A 14,494-nucleotide genomic window follows, 5' to 3' on the forward strand; every position below is an offset into this window, starting at 1 on the left:
ACCTGTTCAACATAGTACTGTATATCTTTGTTTGTCAGATATCACCCATCCTAACTGCCATTGGTAATAGAACAGTGACAGTGTACTTGTTCAAACATGCATCTATGGAGCCAGGACTTGGAGACTTTCAAAATGATGTGATGGTGCCATGACCGACAGACAGGCTTGATACTGACAGCAGAAATGTCCCGTATTTGCAGCAGCCTTTTCATTCCATGTGTCACCACACTACAGATGGAGAGGACTGTTGATGCTTTTGCCAGATGTCAGTCTTGCTCATTTAATGGGGAGACTGTAATTGGTAAGGTTCATTCTGAACTGTTCAAAGTTTAGCATATAACCTGTTTGTGTGGGAGTTATTACCTATCCTAATTGCCATTGGCAATAAAACAGTGACTATGTGTGTATGTGTTCATAGAAGCATACACCTTGCTCCTACAGAGGGAGTTACAACAGCTAAAAGACCATTTTGGCTGTCATGCAAATAGTCAATGAAAATGCCAGGCAGGTCCTGTTGTTCTTCCCAGTGGACCTGTCTGGGTTTTCATGTTTCCTAATCGTGATACAATTAGCCAAAGCGTTTATCACTGAAGGGGAAAACATATTTGATGACATGCAAACAGAATGTCATTTCACCCTGCCAAGTGCTATCAGTGACCTTAATAAAAAATGACATTTTCCCCATGCCTTCTCTGGAGCAATGGCCAGCATCTCAAAGTGTGTGATATTGTGAAGAGTTTAGGGGTAACCGTACAGAAGGACTTACAATGGGGAGAGCAGGTTGCTTCTCTGGTAACCAAGAGCAACAGAACACCTTAGGAAGTCCTGATGAGTTTTTACACCGGATAAATACTCCCCAACCTAGAGTATGCCGCTCCTGCTTGGCAGAGCTCACTGACCCAGGCCCAGTGTGATGACCTGGAGAGAGCATGCCATACCATTCTAGGAAGATACTCCAGATATACTGTCACGCCCTGGCCATAGAGAGGCTTTTATTCTCTATATTGGTTAGACCAGGGTGTGACTAGGGTGGGCATTCTATGTTAATTTTCTATGTTTTGTTTTTCTTGTTTGGCTGGGTGTGATTCTCAATCAGAGGCAGCTGTCTATCGTTGTCTCTGATTGAGAACCATACTTAGGTAGCCTTTTCCCAACTGAGTTTTGTGGGTAGTTGTTTTCTGTTGAGTGGTTGTATCACCTGTCAGAACTGTTTCGGTTATTCCTTTTATTATTTTGTATTTAGTGTTCAGTTTCAAATAAATAATATGAACACATACCTCGCTGCACGTTGGTCCTCACCTTCTTCCTCTGAATGCCGTTACATATACTGAGGTACTTCATAACCTGTCTCTACCCGGCTTCATGAAAGACGGACACAATTTTGCACTGACTTCGCTGTCAGCCTCCTAAAATCTAAATTCAGAGACTGGCTATCCCCTGACCGAATCACAGTGACAATCAAACTTACTTTACCGAAGTATAAACTGAATGGAACATGAGGTCAATGGTATTTATGCTCATAGATTATTGATTGGCTTTAAGGCAGCAGGACATTATTGATTTAAAAAAATATTTTAATAAAATTGATTTTTTTCGTTGTTGCTAATTCATTATGCATGATCATGTATTTCAGTTTGTATTGACTGCTACAGTACATGAGATAAAATAAATACAACTTGAGATCTTGACATTTGAAAGACATGTTTTAATCATGTGACAGAGAGATGGGGACTTTAACTGTTCAATCAATCAGATACTTTATTCCACACTTCTTTTAAAACATACAGCAATACATTTCAATATAGAACCCCACTCAATAGTAGAGAAGAAAGTGCTTTACAGGATGTAACACAAGTTAAAAGATGATTTAGCTACATAAAAGTATGGGGATATATTTAGTAAAAACAAGCAAAACAGTCAGGAATAGGTTGGAATTGTGAGCATGAGGTGATAGTGAAATCTCACAATGTATCTCCCTAATTTCCCTTAGATTAACAGCTATACAAGACAAATAAAATGGCATAATTAATGATATTTAACCATGGACTCAAGGAATAGAATTCATAAATGCATCGTGAGCTTAGTTCAACCTTCCCACCCTATCAGAATCAAAACTAAGTTGGTTTAACTCCTTTGTTTGTAAACAACACAAGTGTAAAAAAACACTGTACAGCCTCATCATTTGAGAGTTTCTCCATCACCATCCCTCAGCTTTATACCAAAACAGGGAATCCACGTTGTTTTTGTTTGAACTGCACATTGACCTTTCCACATCAACTTTAACGCTAACAAGCTATATCTCACAAAATTATTTTGCTTCTTGCCAACAAATTAAAATAATAAAAACTATTTATTAAACAAAACATGACACTACATTTCAACGCCTTTGCCGTTTCTATGAATATTTAAACTACAGTCGCAGGCACTAAGAAGTTAGGCTGCGCCTCGGAATTGACAGAACCATTTTAATTCAAAGAGTATTTAACACAACGTCTCAGAGTGACAGTTTCTCACATAAACCTGTTCTTTTAGTACCCACAACTGTAAGTCTAACGTGTCTCTGGCCCTCTACGGCATGGCAGCCTTCCCTCTCTGTAGAGGTGCATCAGGGGTGAGACCATGACACTGAAGATGTTAACAATCAGCAACATGGGGAAGACATTGCAGTTGTAGTCAAGACTGGATGAAAAGGTGGCCCAACCAACAACCACCGTGATGGAGCTTGCCAAGATGATCACTAGGTTGGTTAAGATGATCCCAAAAGCTCTAACCTTATGTGGATCTGTCTTTCCCTGTTTCTTCTCTCCCCCTCTGCCCCCCTCCACCTCTCCTGGACCAGGCTGCTTCAGCACACGCAGGATGAAGAAGCAGCAGAGAGAAATGACAGCCATCCCAAGACAATAGACACCAATGAGCACATAACCTGAGGTTTCTTCAAAATACAAAAAAAGGCTACTTGCGTAAGCAAGTGTCAACACCCAGACCATGATTGAACAAGCCACCCTGTACCTCCGGCGCCTGTATTTGAGGAAAGCCACAGGATGGGCTACCGCCAGGTATCTCTCCACACAGATGCAGCTCTGGAGCAGGGGCCGGCAGGTCCAGGAGACGATATAGAGGAAAAAACCAGCCTGCTCTAACATGATGTTCTGAATGAAGTAGTTGAACACCTGAAGGAGAACCTCGGTACAGAACACCAGCTCCACTGCAAACAGGTTAATAGGGAAGATATGGGTGGGTTTGAGACCTCCAGAGAGACTTCCACTCAGAGAGAGCCAGAGGCACCAGACCAGAGCTGGAAACCCCAGAATGAAGCACAGGACCTGGGCAGCACAGGACAATATTATCACAACATAGCCCTGGTTAAGGCAAACATCCCAGTTGTCAAGGTAAGTGTGGTTTCCTGAAGAGTCATTCATCCTTGTGGAACAATATCTGAAATGAGAAAGGGGAGATTACACAATTCAGTTTCAATATATTATTGAAAAAATATGAATTCAAACATACATATATACTGACTCAAAGCATACATAAAAATACTCAGATATACATAGGTCTACTAAAATGTCAAAGCTTTGTACATTCTCTCAGAAAGTCTGAATGAAAACATGAACAGGAGATTTAAAACAATTTGTCTGAGATAAAATACTCAGTGAAGTTAAAATGTCAAATAACCTACCTGAGTTGTTTTGGTAACTCAGACCTTGATTCACAATATGTGTGGTTCTCTCTCCTGCAGAAGGCTGTGTCCAAGCCGATGAAACCTGCACGTATAAATGATTTTAGCCAAATCTCTCTGTCCTGTGTTCTTCCTAACAAGTCACGTGTTGCATTATTTACATAAACACACCCCTTTGTGCATTAATTAATTGAGCTCCATCGTATGTTTAGTTTGCAGCAAGTAATTTTATTTGACTAGAAAGCCTATCATGAACAAAACACAGATTAACCAAATGCATGTGCTACAAGCACACACAAACACACTGTGATCGGCCTGTGTGTAGCTGGTGTGGAGGAGCCAGGCGCAGGACAGCAGATATGAGGAACGTAATTTACTCAAGGAATCAATAAATACAATACAGTAAACTAGCCCACAATAACGGACTGGGTACATACAAACAATCACTCACAAAAAAACATGGGTGAACAGAGGGTTAACTAATGAACAAGTAGTTGGGGAATTGGAACCAGGTGTGTAAAACAAAGACAAAACAAATGGAAAATGAAAAGTGGATCGGCGATGGCTAGAAGGCTTGTGACGTCGACCACCGAACGCCGCCCGAACAAGGAGAGGGACCGACTTCGGTGGAAGTCGTGACAGTACCCCCCCTTGATGCCTCCAGTAGCACACCGACACCAACTTCGGGGATGACCTGGAGGACGAGGCGCAGGGCTATCAGGGTGGAGACGGTGGAACTCCCGCAGCAACGAAGGGTCCAGGACGTCCTCCACCGGCACCCAGCATCTCTCCTCTGGACAGTACCCCTCCCACTCAAAGAGGTACTGAAAGAGGTACCCCTCGCCCGACGCCTCGAGTCTAGGATGGCTCGAACAGCATACGCCAGGGTCCCCTCGATGTCCGGAGGGGGTGGAGGATCCTCCCACACCTCAGACTCCTGGAGTGGACCAGCCACCACCGGCCTGAGGAGAGACACATGGAGCGAGGGATTAATACGGTAATCTGAGGGACAGCTGTAACCTGTAGCATACCTCGTTCAGTCTCCTCAGGATCTTCAAAGGACGCACAAACTGTGGACCCAAATTCCGGCAGGGCAGGTGGAGGGGCAGGATTCGGGTCGACAGCCATACCCGGTCCACCTGTGCAAACACTGGGGCCTCACTGCGGTGGCGGTCGGCGCTCGTCTTCTGCCGCCTCCTGGCCCGTTGCAGGTGTAAATGAGCAGCGTCCCAGGTCTCCTCCGAGCACTTAAACCATTCGTCCACCGCAGGAGCTTCAATCTGGCTCTGATGCCAAGGTGCCAGAACCGGCTGATACCCCAGTATGCACTGGAAGGGGGAGAGGTTAGTGGAGGAGTGGCGGAGTGAGTTTTTCACCATCTCTGCCCAGGGGATGAACCCCGCCCACTCCCCTGGCCAGTCCTGGCAATATGACCGCAGAAACCTTCCCACATCCTGATTTACTCTCTCCACCTGCCCATTACTCTCGGGGTGAAAACCTGAGGTGAGGCTGACCAAGACCCGCAGACGTTCCATGAATGCTCTCCATACTCTGGACGTGAATTGGGGACCTCATATCAGAGACTATGTCCTCTGGCACCCCTTAATGCCGGGAAGATGTGAGTAAACAGGGCCCCGCAGTCTGTTGGGACGTAGGGAGACCGGGAAAAGGGAGGAGACGGCAGGACTTAGAAAACCGATCCACAACAACCAGGATCGTGGTGTTGCCCTGTGAGGGAGGAAGATCCGTCAGGAAGTCCACCAACAGGTACGACCACGGCCGTTGTGGAATGGGTAGGGGTTGTAACTTCCCTCTGAGCAGATGTCTGGGAACCTTGCACTGGGTGCACACCGAGCAGGAGGAAACATAAACCCTCACGTCCTTGGCCAAGGTGGAGTACCAGTACTTCCCACTAAGGCAACGCACCGTTCGACCGATGCCAGGATGACCAGAGGAGGGTAACATGTGGGCCCAATAGATCAAACAATCGCGGACAGTAGACGGAAAGTACAGACGCCCAGCTGGACACTGGGGAGGAGTGGGCTCTGTGCGTAAAACCTGCTCGATGTCCGCATCAAACTCCCATTCCACTAGTGCCACCACGCAAGAGGCCAGAAGTATGGGAGTGTGATCCATGGACTGCTCCTCTTTGTCATATATCCGGGACAGTGTGTCTGCCTTAGCGTTCTGGGAACCTGGTCTGTAGGACAGAGTGAAAACAAAATGGGTAAAGAACATGGCTCACCTTGCCCTTCGAGGGTTCAGTCTCCTTGCCGCCCGGATGTACTCCAGATTGCGGTGGTCAGTCCAGATGAGAAAAGGGTATTTAGCCCCCTCAAGCCAATGTCTCCACACATTCAGAGCCTTGACAAGAGCCAACAGCTCCCGGTCCCCCACATCATAGTTTCACTCTGTCAGGCTGAGCTTCGTCGAAAAGAAAGCACAGGGGCGAAGCTTAGGTGGCGTGCCTGGGCGCTGAGAGAGCACGTCTCCTATCCCAGCATTGGACACGTCCACCGCCAAAAAGGGATCCAGATGAGCCAGCACGGTAGCCGAGGTAAACAGAGCCTTCAGGTGACCAAAAGCCCTGTCCGCCTCTGCCGACCACTGCAGTTGCACCGGTCCCCCCTTCAGCAATGAGGTAATGGGAGCTGCTACCTGACCAAAACCCTGGATAAATCTCCGGTTGTAGTTGGCAAACCCTAGAAACCGCTGCACTTCCTTTACCGTTGTGGGAGTCAGCCAATTACGCATGGCTGAAATGCAGTCACTCTCCATCTCCACCCCTGATGTGGAAATGTGGTACCCTAGGAAGGAGACGGACTGTTGGAAGAACAGAAGTTCTCAGCCTTGAAGTTCAGGTCATGCTCCAACAGTCTACCAAGCACGCTGCGCACCAGGGACACATGCTCGGCGCGTGTAGCGGAGTATATCAGAATGTCGTCAATATACACCACTACACTCTGCCCATACAGGTCCCAGAAAATCTCGTCAACAAAGGCCTGGAAGACTGATTAAGCATTCATCAACCCATACAGCATGACGAGGTACTCAGAGTGCCCTGAGGTGGTACTAAATTCCATCTTCCACTCGTCCCCCTCCCGGATACACAGCAGGTTGTAAGCTCTCCTAAGATCCAATTTTGTGAAGAAGCGCACCCCGTGCATTGACTCGATCACACTGGCGATGAGAGGCAGCGGGTAGCTGTACCTCACAGTGATCTGATTGATACCCCGATAATCAATATACGGGAGCAGACCTCCATCCTTCTTCTTCACAAAAAATAAACTTGAGGAGGCAGGTGAAGTGGAGGGCCGAATGTATCCCTGCCCCAAGGATTCGGAGACATATGTTTCAATAGCCGCCGTCTCCTCCTGTGACAGATGATACACATGACTCCTGGGAAGTGCTGCGTCTAAGAGGAGATTTATCTCACAATCCCTCGTCGATGGGGTGGTAATTGAGTCGCCTTCTTCTTACAGAAGGCGAGAGTCAAATCGGCATATTCTGAGGTGATGCGCACGGTGGAGACCTGGTCTGGACTTTCCACCGTGGTAGCACCAACAGAAACCCCTACACACCTCCCCGAGCACTTTCATGACCAGCCCTTGAGAGCACTCTGATGCCACGAAATAGTGGGGTCATGACAGGTCAACCAGGGTAGGCCCAGCACAGTGGAAACGCAGGAGAATCAATAAGGAAGAGATTATCTCCTTGTGATCCTCCTGCGTAACCATGTCAAGTGGAGCGGTGGCCTCCCTAATCAGCCCTGACCCTAATGGTCAACTATCTAGGGCATTCACAGGGAAGGCCATATCCACAGGAACAAGGGGGATCCCTAAACTATGGGCAAAAGAACGGTCAATAAAATTCCCAGCTGCGCCTGAATCTACGAGCGCCTTCTACTGGGAATGCGGGGAAAACTCAGGAAATTCAATAAACACATACATGTGAGCAACAGGGGGCTCTGGGTGATCCTGGTGCCAACTCACCTGGGGTGACACGTTAGTGCCCTGCCTGCTGCCTCGACTCCCTGAGCAACCCCCCCAGCACCGACCAGCAGTTTGCCCTCTGTGGCCACAGATGGTGCAGGGAATGGCCCCTCCTCCGGTCCCCGTCAGTGCAGCCCCTCCCAGCTCCATGGGCATCGGAGCTGAGGTGCTGGGGGATGGAACTGACAGGCCCAGATCCGGACAACCGCGGGTAGTCAGCAGGTTGTCCAGCCGGATGGACAGGTCCACCAGCTGGACCAACGTGAGGGTGGTGTCTTGGCAGGCCAACTCCCGACGGACGTCCTCGTGCAGACAGCACCAGTAGTGATCGATCAGGGCCCCGCCATTCTATCCCACGCTGGCGGCCAGGGTCCGGAAGCCCAATGCGAAATCCTGTGCGCTCCTCGTCCCCTGCCTCAGGTGGAACCGTCGTTCACCCGCAGTTAAACTGCCCGGCGGTTAAACTCTGCGTAATGGTTCAGCGCCCCATCTCTCTCACTTCATACAGCATTGGCCCACTCCAGGGCTTTGCCTGAGAGGCAGGCGATGAGGGAGGACACGCTCTCACGTCCCAAAGGAGCTGGGTGGACGGTCGCCAGGTAGAGCTCCAGCTGTAGTAGGAACCCCTGGCATCCGGCAGCCGTCCCATCATACTCCCTCGGGAGCGCGAGCCGAATCCCGCTGGGACCGGGTGAAGTAGGGGTGGACAGTGGGGTCGGCAGTAGTAGGGTTGGTGGAGGCACTGGAAATCTTCCTCCTCTCTCCCAACAATCCATCATCTGCAGCACGCGATCCATGGCGGTGCCCAGATGTTGCAACATTGTTGCGTGCTGCTGGATGTGCTCCTCTAGCGCCACAGGGATGGCGTCTCCTCCTGCTGACTCCATTCGTTTGGTGAATGATTCTGGGATCGGCCTGTGTGTCGCTGGTGTGGAGGAGTCAGCCGCAGGACCGCAGATATGAGTAAGGAACGTAATTTACTCAAGGAATCAATAAATACAATTCAATAAACTAGCCCAAAATAACGGACCGTATACATACAAACAATCACTCACAAAAAAACATAGGGGAACAGAGGGTTAAATAATTAACAAGTAATTGGGGAATTGGAACCAGGTGTGTAAAACAAAGATAAAACAAATGGAAAATGAAATGTGGATCGGCGATGGCAAGAAGGCCGGTGATGTTGATCGCCGAACACCGCCCGAACAAGGAGAGGGACCGACTTCGACGGAAGTCGTGACACACACACAGATGGAATTTCAACCTGCTCAGGGAATTGCATTTTGGCTTGAGCAGAAATGGAAGCACCATCAGCCATGTCAGTCAGCGCCTGTCTGTCCCAGCCACAGGTTAGCCCAGCCATCTGCAAAGGTTCATTCTTTCACCTTACATAATCAAATTATATGAGCTTCAGACATACTCATTATTAGTCTGGGGGGGATTGTTTTAAGTAGTCATGCCTAGGATAAATATATGTTTAATTCTTTTTATTTGTAAGACCCCCAGGTCTCCCCCAAAAAGTCATCATCTTCATCATGATCAAAAAACATCACATCTGAAAAGATAATAATAGAGTGCTAACACTATGTAGTCTATAGAGAACGTGTTAGTACTCTGTAGACTATACGGAAAGTGTTAATACTTTGTAGCCTATATAGAAAGTGCCACCACCCTCACCCTCAGTCCCCCAGACCAAGGATGTGCATAAAAACATTCCTCGCCTGGCTGGTGCTTAGGCCCCCTCTTCCTCCATGCTCTGTTATTCTGGCCCTGACTGACGCACCTGTACCTCTTAATCAGCAGTCTGGCTGGAAGACGAGACTTTACATTGATACAATAAAGCATGGTCCCCTAGCCCCCTCCTTAGTCTGGAATCCCTTAAACATATCTACAAGGGCTGCCCCTTCGTAGCCACCAGTCCAGCAGCAGTGTGTAGAGAACAGTAGCTTTTTGTCACGTGAGTACACAAGGAGATGGCTCTGTGTTTGTGATTGGAGATTGAGGATGCAGTGGAGGGTCTATGGACGTCACAACATAGCTCCGTAACACAGCTGGGAGCTGAGAGAGTGTGAAAGCGAGGGCAGGAGAGAAAGAGGGGGGGGGTGAAGAGAGGAACGCAGAGAGACAAGAGAGAGAAACAGATTGGAGTCAGTTGTGGGTGAGGAAACATGGTGCAGAATGAACGACTGACAGCAAACTGAGTAACATAGTGAGGACTGAGAAAGGGGGGAGAAAGAGGGAGAGGGAGTGAACGAGTGCCAGTGAGAGAGGAACATTCATAGAGAGAGTGAGAGAGACCAAGCAAGCAAGCAGAATGAACAGCAACCATGGCCTCTTCAACATGAACTGCTTAGATTGCACATGGATTTTTATCAAAGGAATTGTTCCAGGCGGAAATATTAAAAAAGTTACAGCAGGCCAAGGTAGGAGAGTCAGACACGCACACATGCAACTACATCACTCACACTTACTTACCGTAAGTTATTGGAGTTGTTAGTTCTGTGGGTAGTGTGGATGGGGCATGAGCATCCTCATCTTGAATCCTCCTCACGATGGCTGCAGAAGCTGGGGTCCTGGGGATATGTTGCCTCCTCTGGATTTGAGATCTTACCAATGCCTTGCCCAGCTCCTTGAGAAAGAGCCATCTCCTCTGGAGCTTCCCTCTCATCCGTTCTGGGATCAATGCCATCTAGAGGACAAATGTTCAGAGATGTAAAAGATGTTGAAGAACATCACAAGTGCCAGGGTAGGGTTCAGTCACCAGCTTGTCTAAATTGTCCACCCCTCTTTTTGTGGCATTGTAATCCATTATGATTTCTGTTTTTTAATGTTCCTGGCCACAGATTCTCCCATCCCTATGCAGCTATCATGTTTGAAGGTAAGACCCAGGTGCAGACAGTGTCGAAGTAACAAAAGTGTATTATATCGAACACGGGCAGGCTAAAGTACAGGATGGCAGGCAGGCTCAGTGTCAGGGCAGGCAGAGGTTGGTAATCCAGAGTAGTGGGGTAAGGGTACAGGATGGCAGACAGGCTCAGGCAGAGGTCGGTAATCCAGAGTAGTGGGGCAAGGGTACAGGGAACACAGGTATAAATACACAGGGGATAATTGGGAAAATGTGCGACACCTGGAGGAGGGTAGAGACAATCACAAAGACAGGTAAAAGTAGTTCAGGGTGTGACAGCAGCGTACTCACGAGTACCACATTTTTGTCTTTCTTTGGCACGTAGGACCCTAGGGACGTGTCGGCCGTGAACACAAACTTAGAGGAATTGATAGGCCTGTTCCATGTATTCAACAGCTGAGGTGGGAGCTCTGGCTTGTTTTTTCATACCATTCCTACCATTGTCAGCTTCCTCTTGAGGAGCTCCTGTCCCAGCTTGTGTGAAGTAAAAAGGTTATTGCATGTGATGTTGTGGCAACGGAGTCCCTGTGTCAGGTCGAGGACAACCCGCATCCCTTGGTTCTTCTCAGGGGCTCCTCCATCTGGCATTCTCGTATACACTTGCAAGTTCCACACATATGATGAAACAGCATCACAGGTAGCCCAGATCTTGAGTCCATATTTTGTGATTTTTAAAGGTATGTACTGCCTGAAGGGGCAGCGGCCCCTAAATGGCATAAGGGGAAGGCGGTCCACCCACTAGTCCCTGATTGCAGCTAGCTTGTCTCTCTGCCGCTGAGCTGGTTGGGTGTCTCGGTTATCGAAGTGGAAAATCCTGAAAATAATGTGGACGTTTTCCAGAGACATTTTTGCACTGAAAAGTTCTCTGCCAGTTTCTGCATCCCACATGGATTCTGTGGATTCCCCATTGGATCTGAAAACCCCAGCAAGGATAAGAACCCCAAAGTATGCATGTAAATCAGTTTGGTCCATCTCTCTCCAATAACACACCTTCCCTCCAAATTAGTGAGGTCCAGAATGATTTTCTGGATGGTGTCTGGGATGATCAGTTCAAAAGAAGACTTTATGTCCTGCACATTAGTAACCGGCATCTACGTCGGCCCTGGTTGCATCCAATGGCAGCCATGCAGGATGGCTCATTCCTTGGGAAAGAAGACCATTCAATTTAACAATTTTTTGACATCCATATTTATCCTCCTGCAGGCTTCTTATGAGCTGTTTGCTGATGGGTTGGTCCTGGGGCTGGCTGAGGGTTAATCTCATCCTCTTTTTCCAACTCACTGTCAGAATTTGAATTGACAGAGTATATCCTCATATTTGTAAAATTCTTAATCTTCCAAATTGGAAGACGCTCCTTCCACGCTAGCTTCTCTCTCTTCAAAAATGATTTCTAATGCCCTCTCAGCAGTTATTATTTTGCCATACTGATTGATAATGGTAAAGAGCCACTCATGCAAAGCTATTTATTTGATGTGTCCGTCCCCCAATTTGCACTTGGCTGGGGTAGAGTCTCGGAAAATACAGATTTTTTTAACAATTTATTGAAAAAAATGTATAGAAATTATTTATTTAAATAACATTGTGCAGGTTCCTGCAAGTCATTGTGTAGTTTCACACACTACACTGTGAGAAAAACGGGAGACAGGAAGGTTCTTGGTGCTATGTTGAAACAGAAGGCACAGGGAGGAGGAAGACAGAGTGAAGGCAGACAGGAAACATTTTTTTAAACTTGTTTTCACATACATACACATACTTTTCATACCCACGACCACTACATTTTCTTTATTTTACCTTTATTTACCTTAATTTAACAGTTAATAAGAACAAATTATTATTTTCCATGACGGCCTAGAAACAGTGGGTTAATTGCATTGTTCAGGGGCAGAATGACAGATTTGTACTTTGTCAGCTCGGGGATTCGATCTTGCAACCATTCGGTTACTAGTCCAACACTCTTAACGACTAGGCTACGCTGCCGTCCCACATATGTGATATTAATGTGATATAAATGTGTAGGGGGCAATCAATGAAAATGTGTTATTTGACATGTTCTTCACAGAAAATGAGCCAAGGCCAATGAGTCTCAGGTTGAACAAATAATTCATTATATTATTTATATTTCAGTAGACATTGAAAATGGGTTCCACAGACCCAAACACCACACAAGGGTTAACAAAAACTTTTCAGTGGCCCTGTCTGGATTTGCACGTTTCCTAAAGGTGATATAATTTGCCAAGACAGGGGCATTCATCACTGAAGGGGGATACATATTTAATGCCATGCTGTATTCATAAGTGTCCGACAGACAGGGACCTGAACTGTTGAATCAATCAGATTTGCTTTATTCCACACTTCTTTTTAAAATATACAGCACCACTTTTTAGATATATGGTACCAGTCAAAGGTTTGTACACACCTAGTCATTCAAGTATTTTTCTTCATTTTTACTATTTCCTACATTCTAGAATAATAATAAAGACATCACAACTATGGAATTACAAATACGGAATCAAGTAGTAACCAAAAAAGTGTTAAACAAATATATTGTATGTGTCAGATCCTTCACAGTAGCCACCCTTTGCCTTGATGACAGCTTTTCACACTCTTGGCATTCTCTCAACCTGAAGAAGACATTATTGCTGATCCTAAATTAATTGTCCTAATCCCCTATGTAGCAACCCCGTCCTAATACAAATTGTATAATTAATAAAACAAGCCAACATTCACTATAAAAGCAAAACAAGTAATGCAGCTTTAGGTTAAAACAGCAATCTGTGACATTTACATCAACCTTTGGATTTGTAAATGAATGATAGCCACTGATTCTTGAAGAAAATTACTTGTACATGCCTCAGAAGCTTAGTTCACCTGTCTTATAATAAGAGCTTGTTTAATACTTCTTAGGGCTGAAATCCCGTTAACGGGATCGATATGACAACAGCCAGTGAAAGTGCAGGGCGCCAAATTCAAAACATCAAAAATCTCAGAATTTAAATTCCTCAAACATACTTGTATTTTATACCATGTATTTTATATACATTCTGACTGAGTAGGTAGCTGACCAAGTCAAAGACAACCTCGACACAGAACACCAGCTCCACTGTGAAGAGGTTTATAGAGAAAACCTGGGTGGGTTTGAGACCTGCAGAGTGACTTCCATTCAGAGAGAGCCAAAGGCACCAGACAAGAGCTGGCATCCCCACAAGGACGCACAGGGCCAGGGCAGCATGGTAAAGCTCTGGCACAACATAGCCCTGGTTCAAACAAACATCCCAGGTGTCAAGGTAAGTGTGGTTTCCTAATGAGTCCTTCATCCTTGTGGAACAATATCCACAAGGATATTGAGAGAAGAGAGAAGATTACACAATTCATGACGTTATGTTTTTTTTTTTTGCAATATCTTTATGCAATATACTAATGCAATTATACATTATCAATACTTTTATAAACATAGGTCTACCGTTGTCTGTAAAAACGTTGTGCGTTGTCTCAAAAAGTGTGAATGAAAACATGAAGAGGAGCCTTAAAACAATTAGCCTCATATACTCAGTTAAAATGTAAAATAACATACCCTAGTTGTTTTGGTAAGTCCAACCCGATGGTAAAACACCTACATGTATGAGTGATTTTAGCCAACACTCTCTGTTCTGTGTTCTTCCTAACAAGTCACGTGTTGTGTTATTTATAGACACACTCCTGTGGGCATTGAATTGAGGCCCATTGTAGGTTATTTGACTAGAAATCCTATCAAAACACAGATGTACAAAATGCATATGCTGCATGCACGCACATGCACACAAGAAAACACCCACCCACCCCCACACACACCCACACACACGCACACACACAGAAAGACAAAGATGCAATTTCAATCTGCTCATGGATTTGCATTTTGGCCTGAGCAGAAATGGAAGC

At 46.2% G+C, this 14,494-nt stretch overlaps 1 protein-coding gene across 1 annotated transcript; it reads right to left on the reverse strand.

The window, feature by feature from the left end:
* Positions 1-1,732: 1,732 nt before the first annotated feature.
* LOC121845659 lies at positions 1,733-14,230 on the reverse strand. The gene is made up of 4 exons (XM_042317333.1): positions 14,151-14,230; positions 10,150-10,363; positions 3,680-3,764; positions 1,733-3,435 (listed from the first exon to the last, which is right to left on the reverse strand). Exons 2-4 carry the CDS (start codon positions 10,361-10,363, stop codon positions 2,550-2,552), a joined length of 1,185 nt encoding a protein of 394 aa, XP_042173267.1. The 5' UTR covers positions 14,151-14,230; the 3' UTR covers positions 1,733-2,549.
* Between the last annotated feature and the right edge of the window lie 264 nt (positions 14,231-14,494).

Source organism: Oncorhynchus tshawytscha, unplaced genomic scaffold (assembly GCF_018296145.1).
Source record: "Oncorhynchus tshawytscha isolate Ot180627B unplaced genomic scaffold, Otsh_v2.0 Un_contig_963_pilon_pilon, whole genome shotgun sequence".
Classification (NCBI taxonomy): domain Eukaryota; kingdom Metazoa; phylum Chordata; class Actinopteri; order Salmoniformes; family Salmonidae; genus Oncorhynchus; species Oncorhynchus tshawytscha.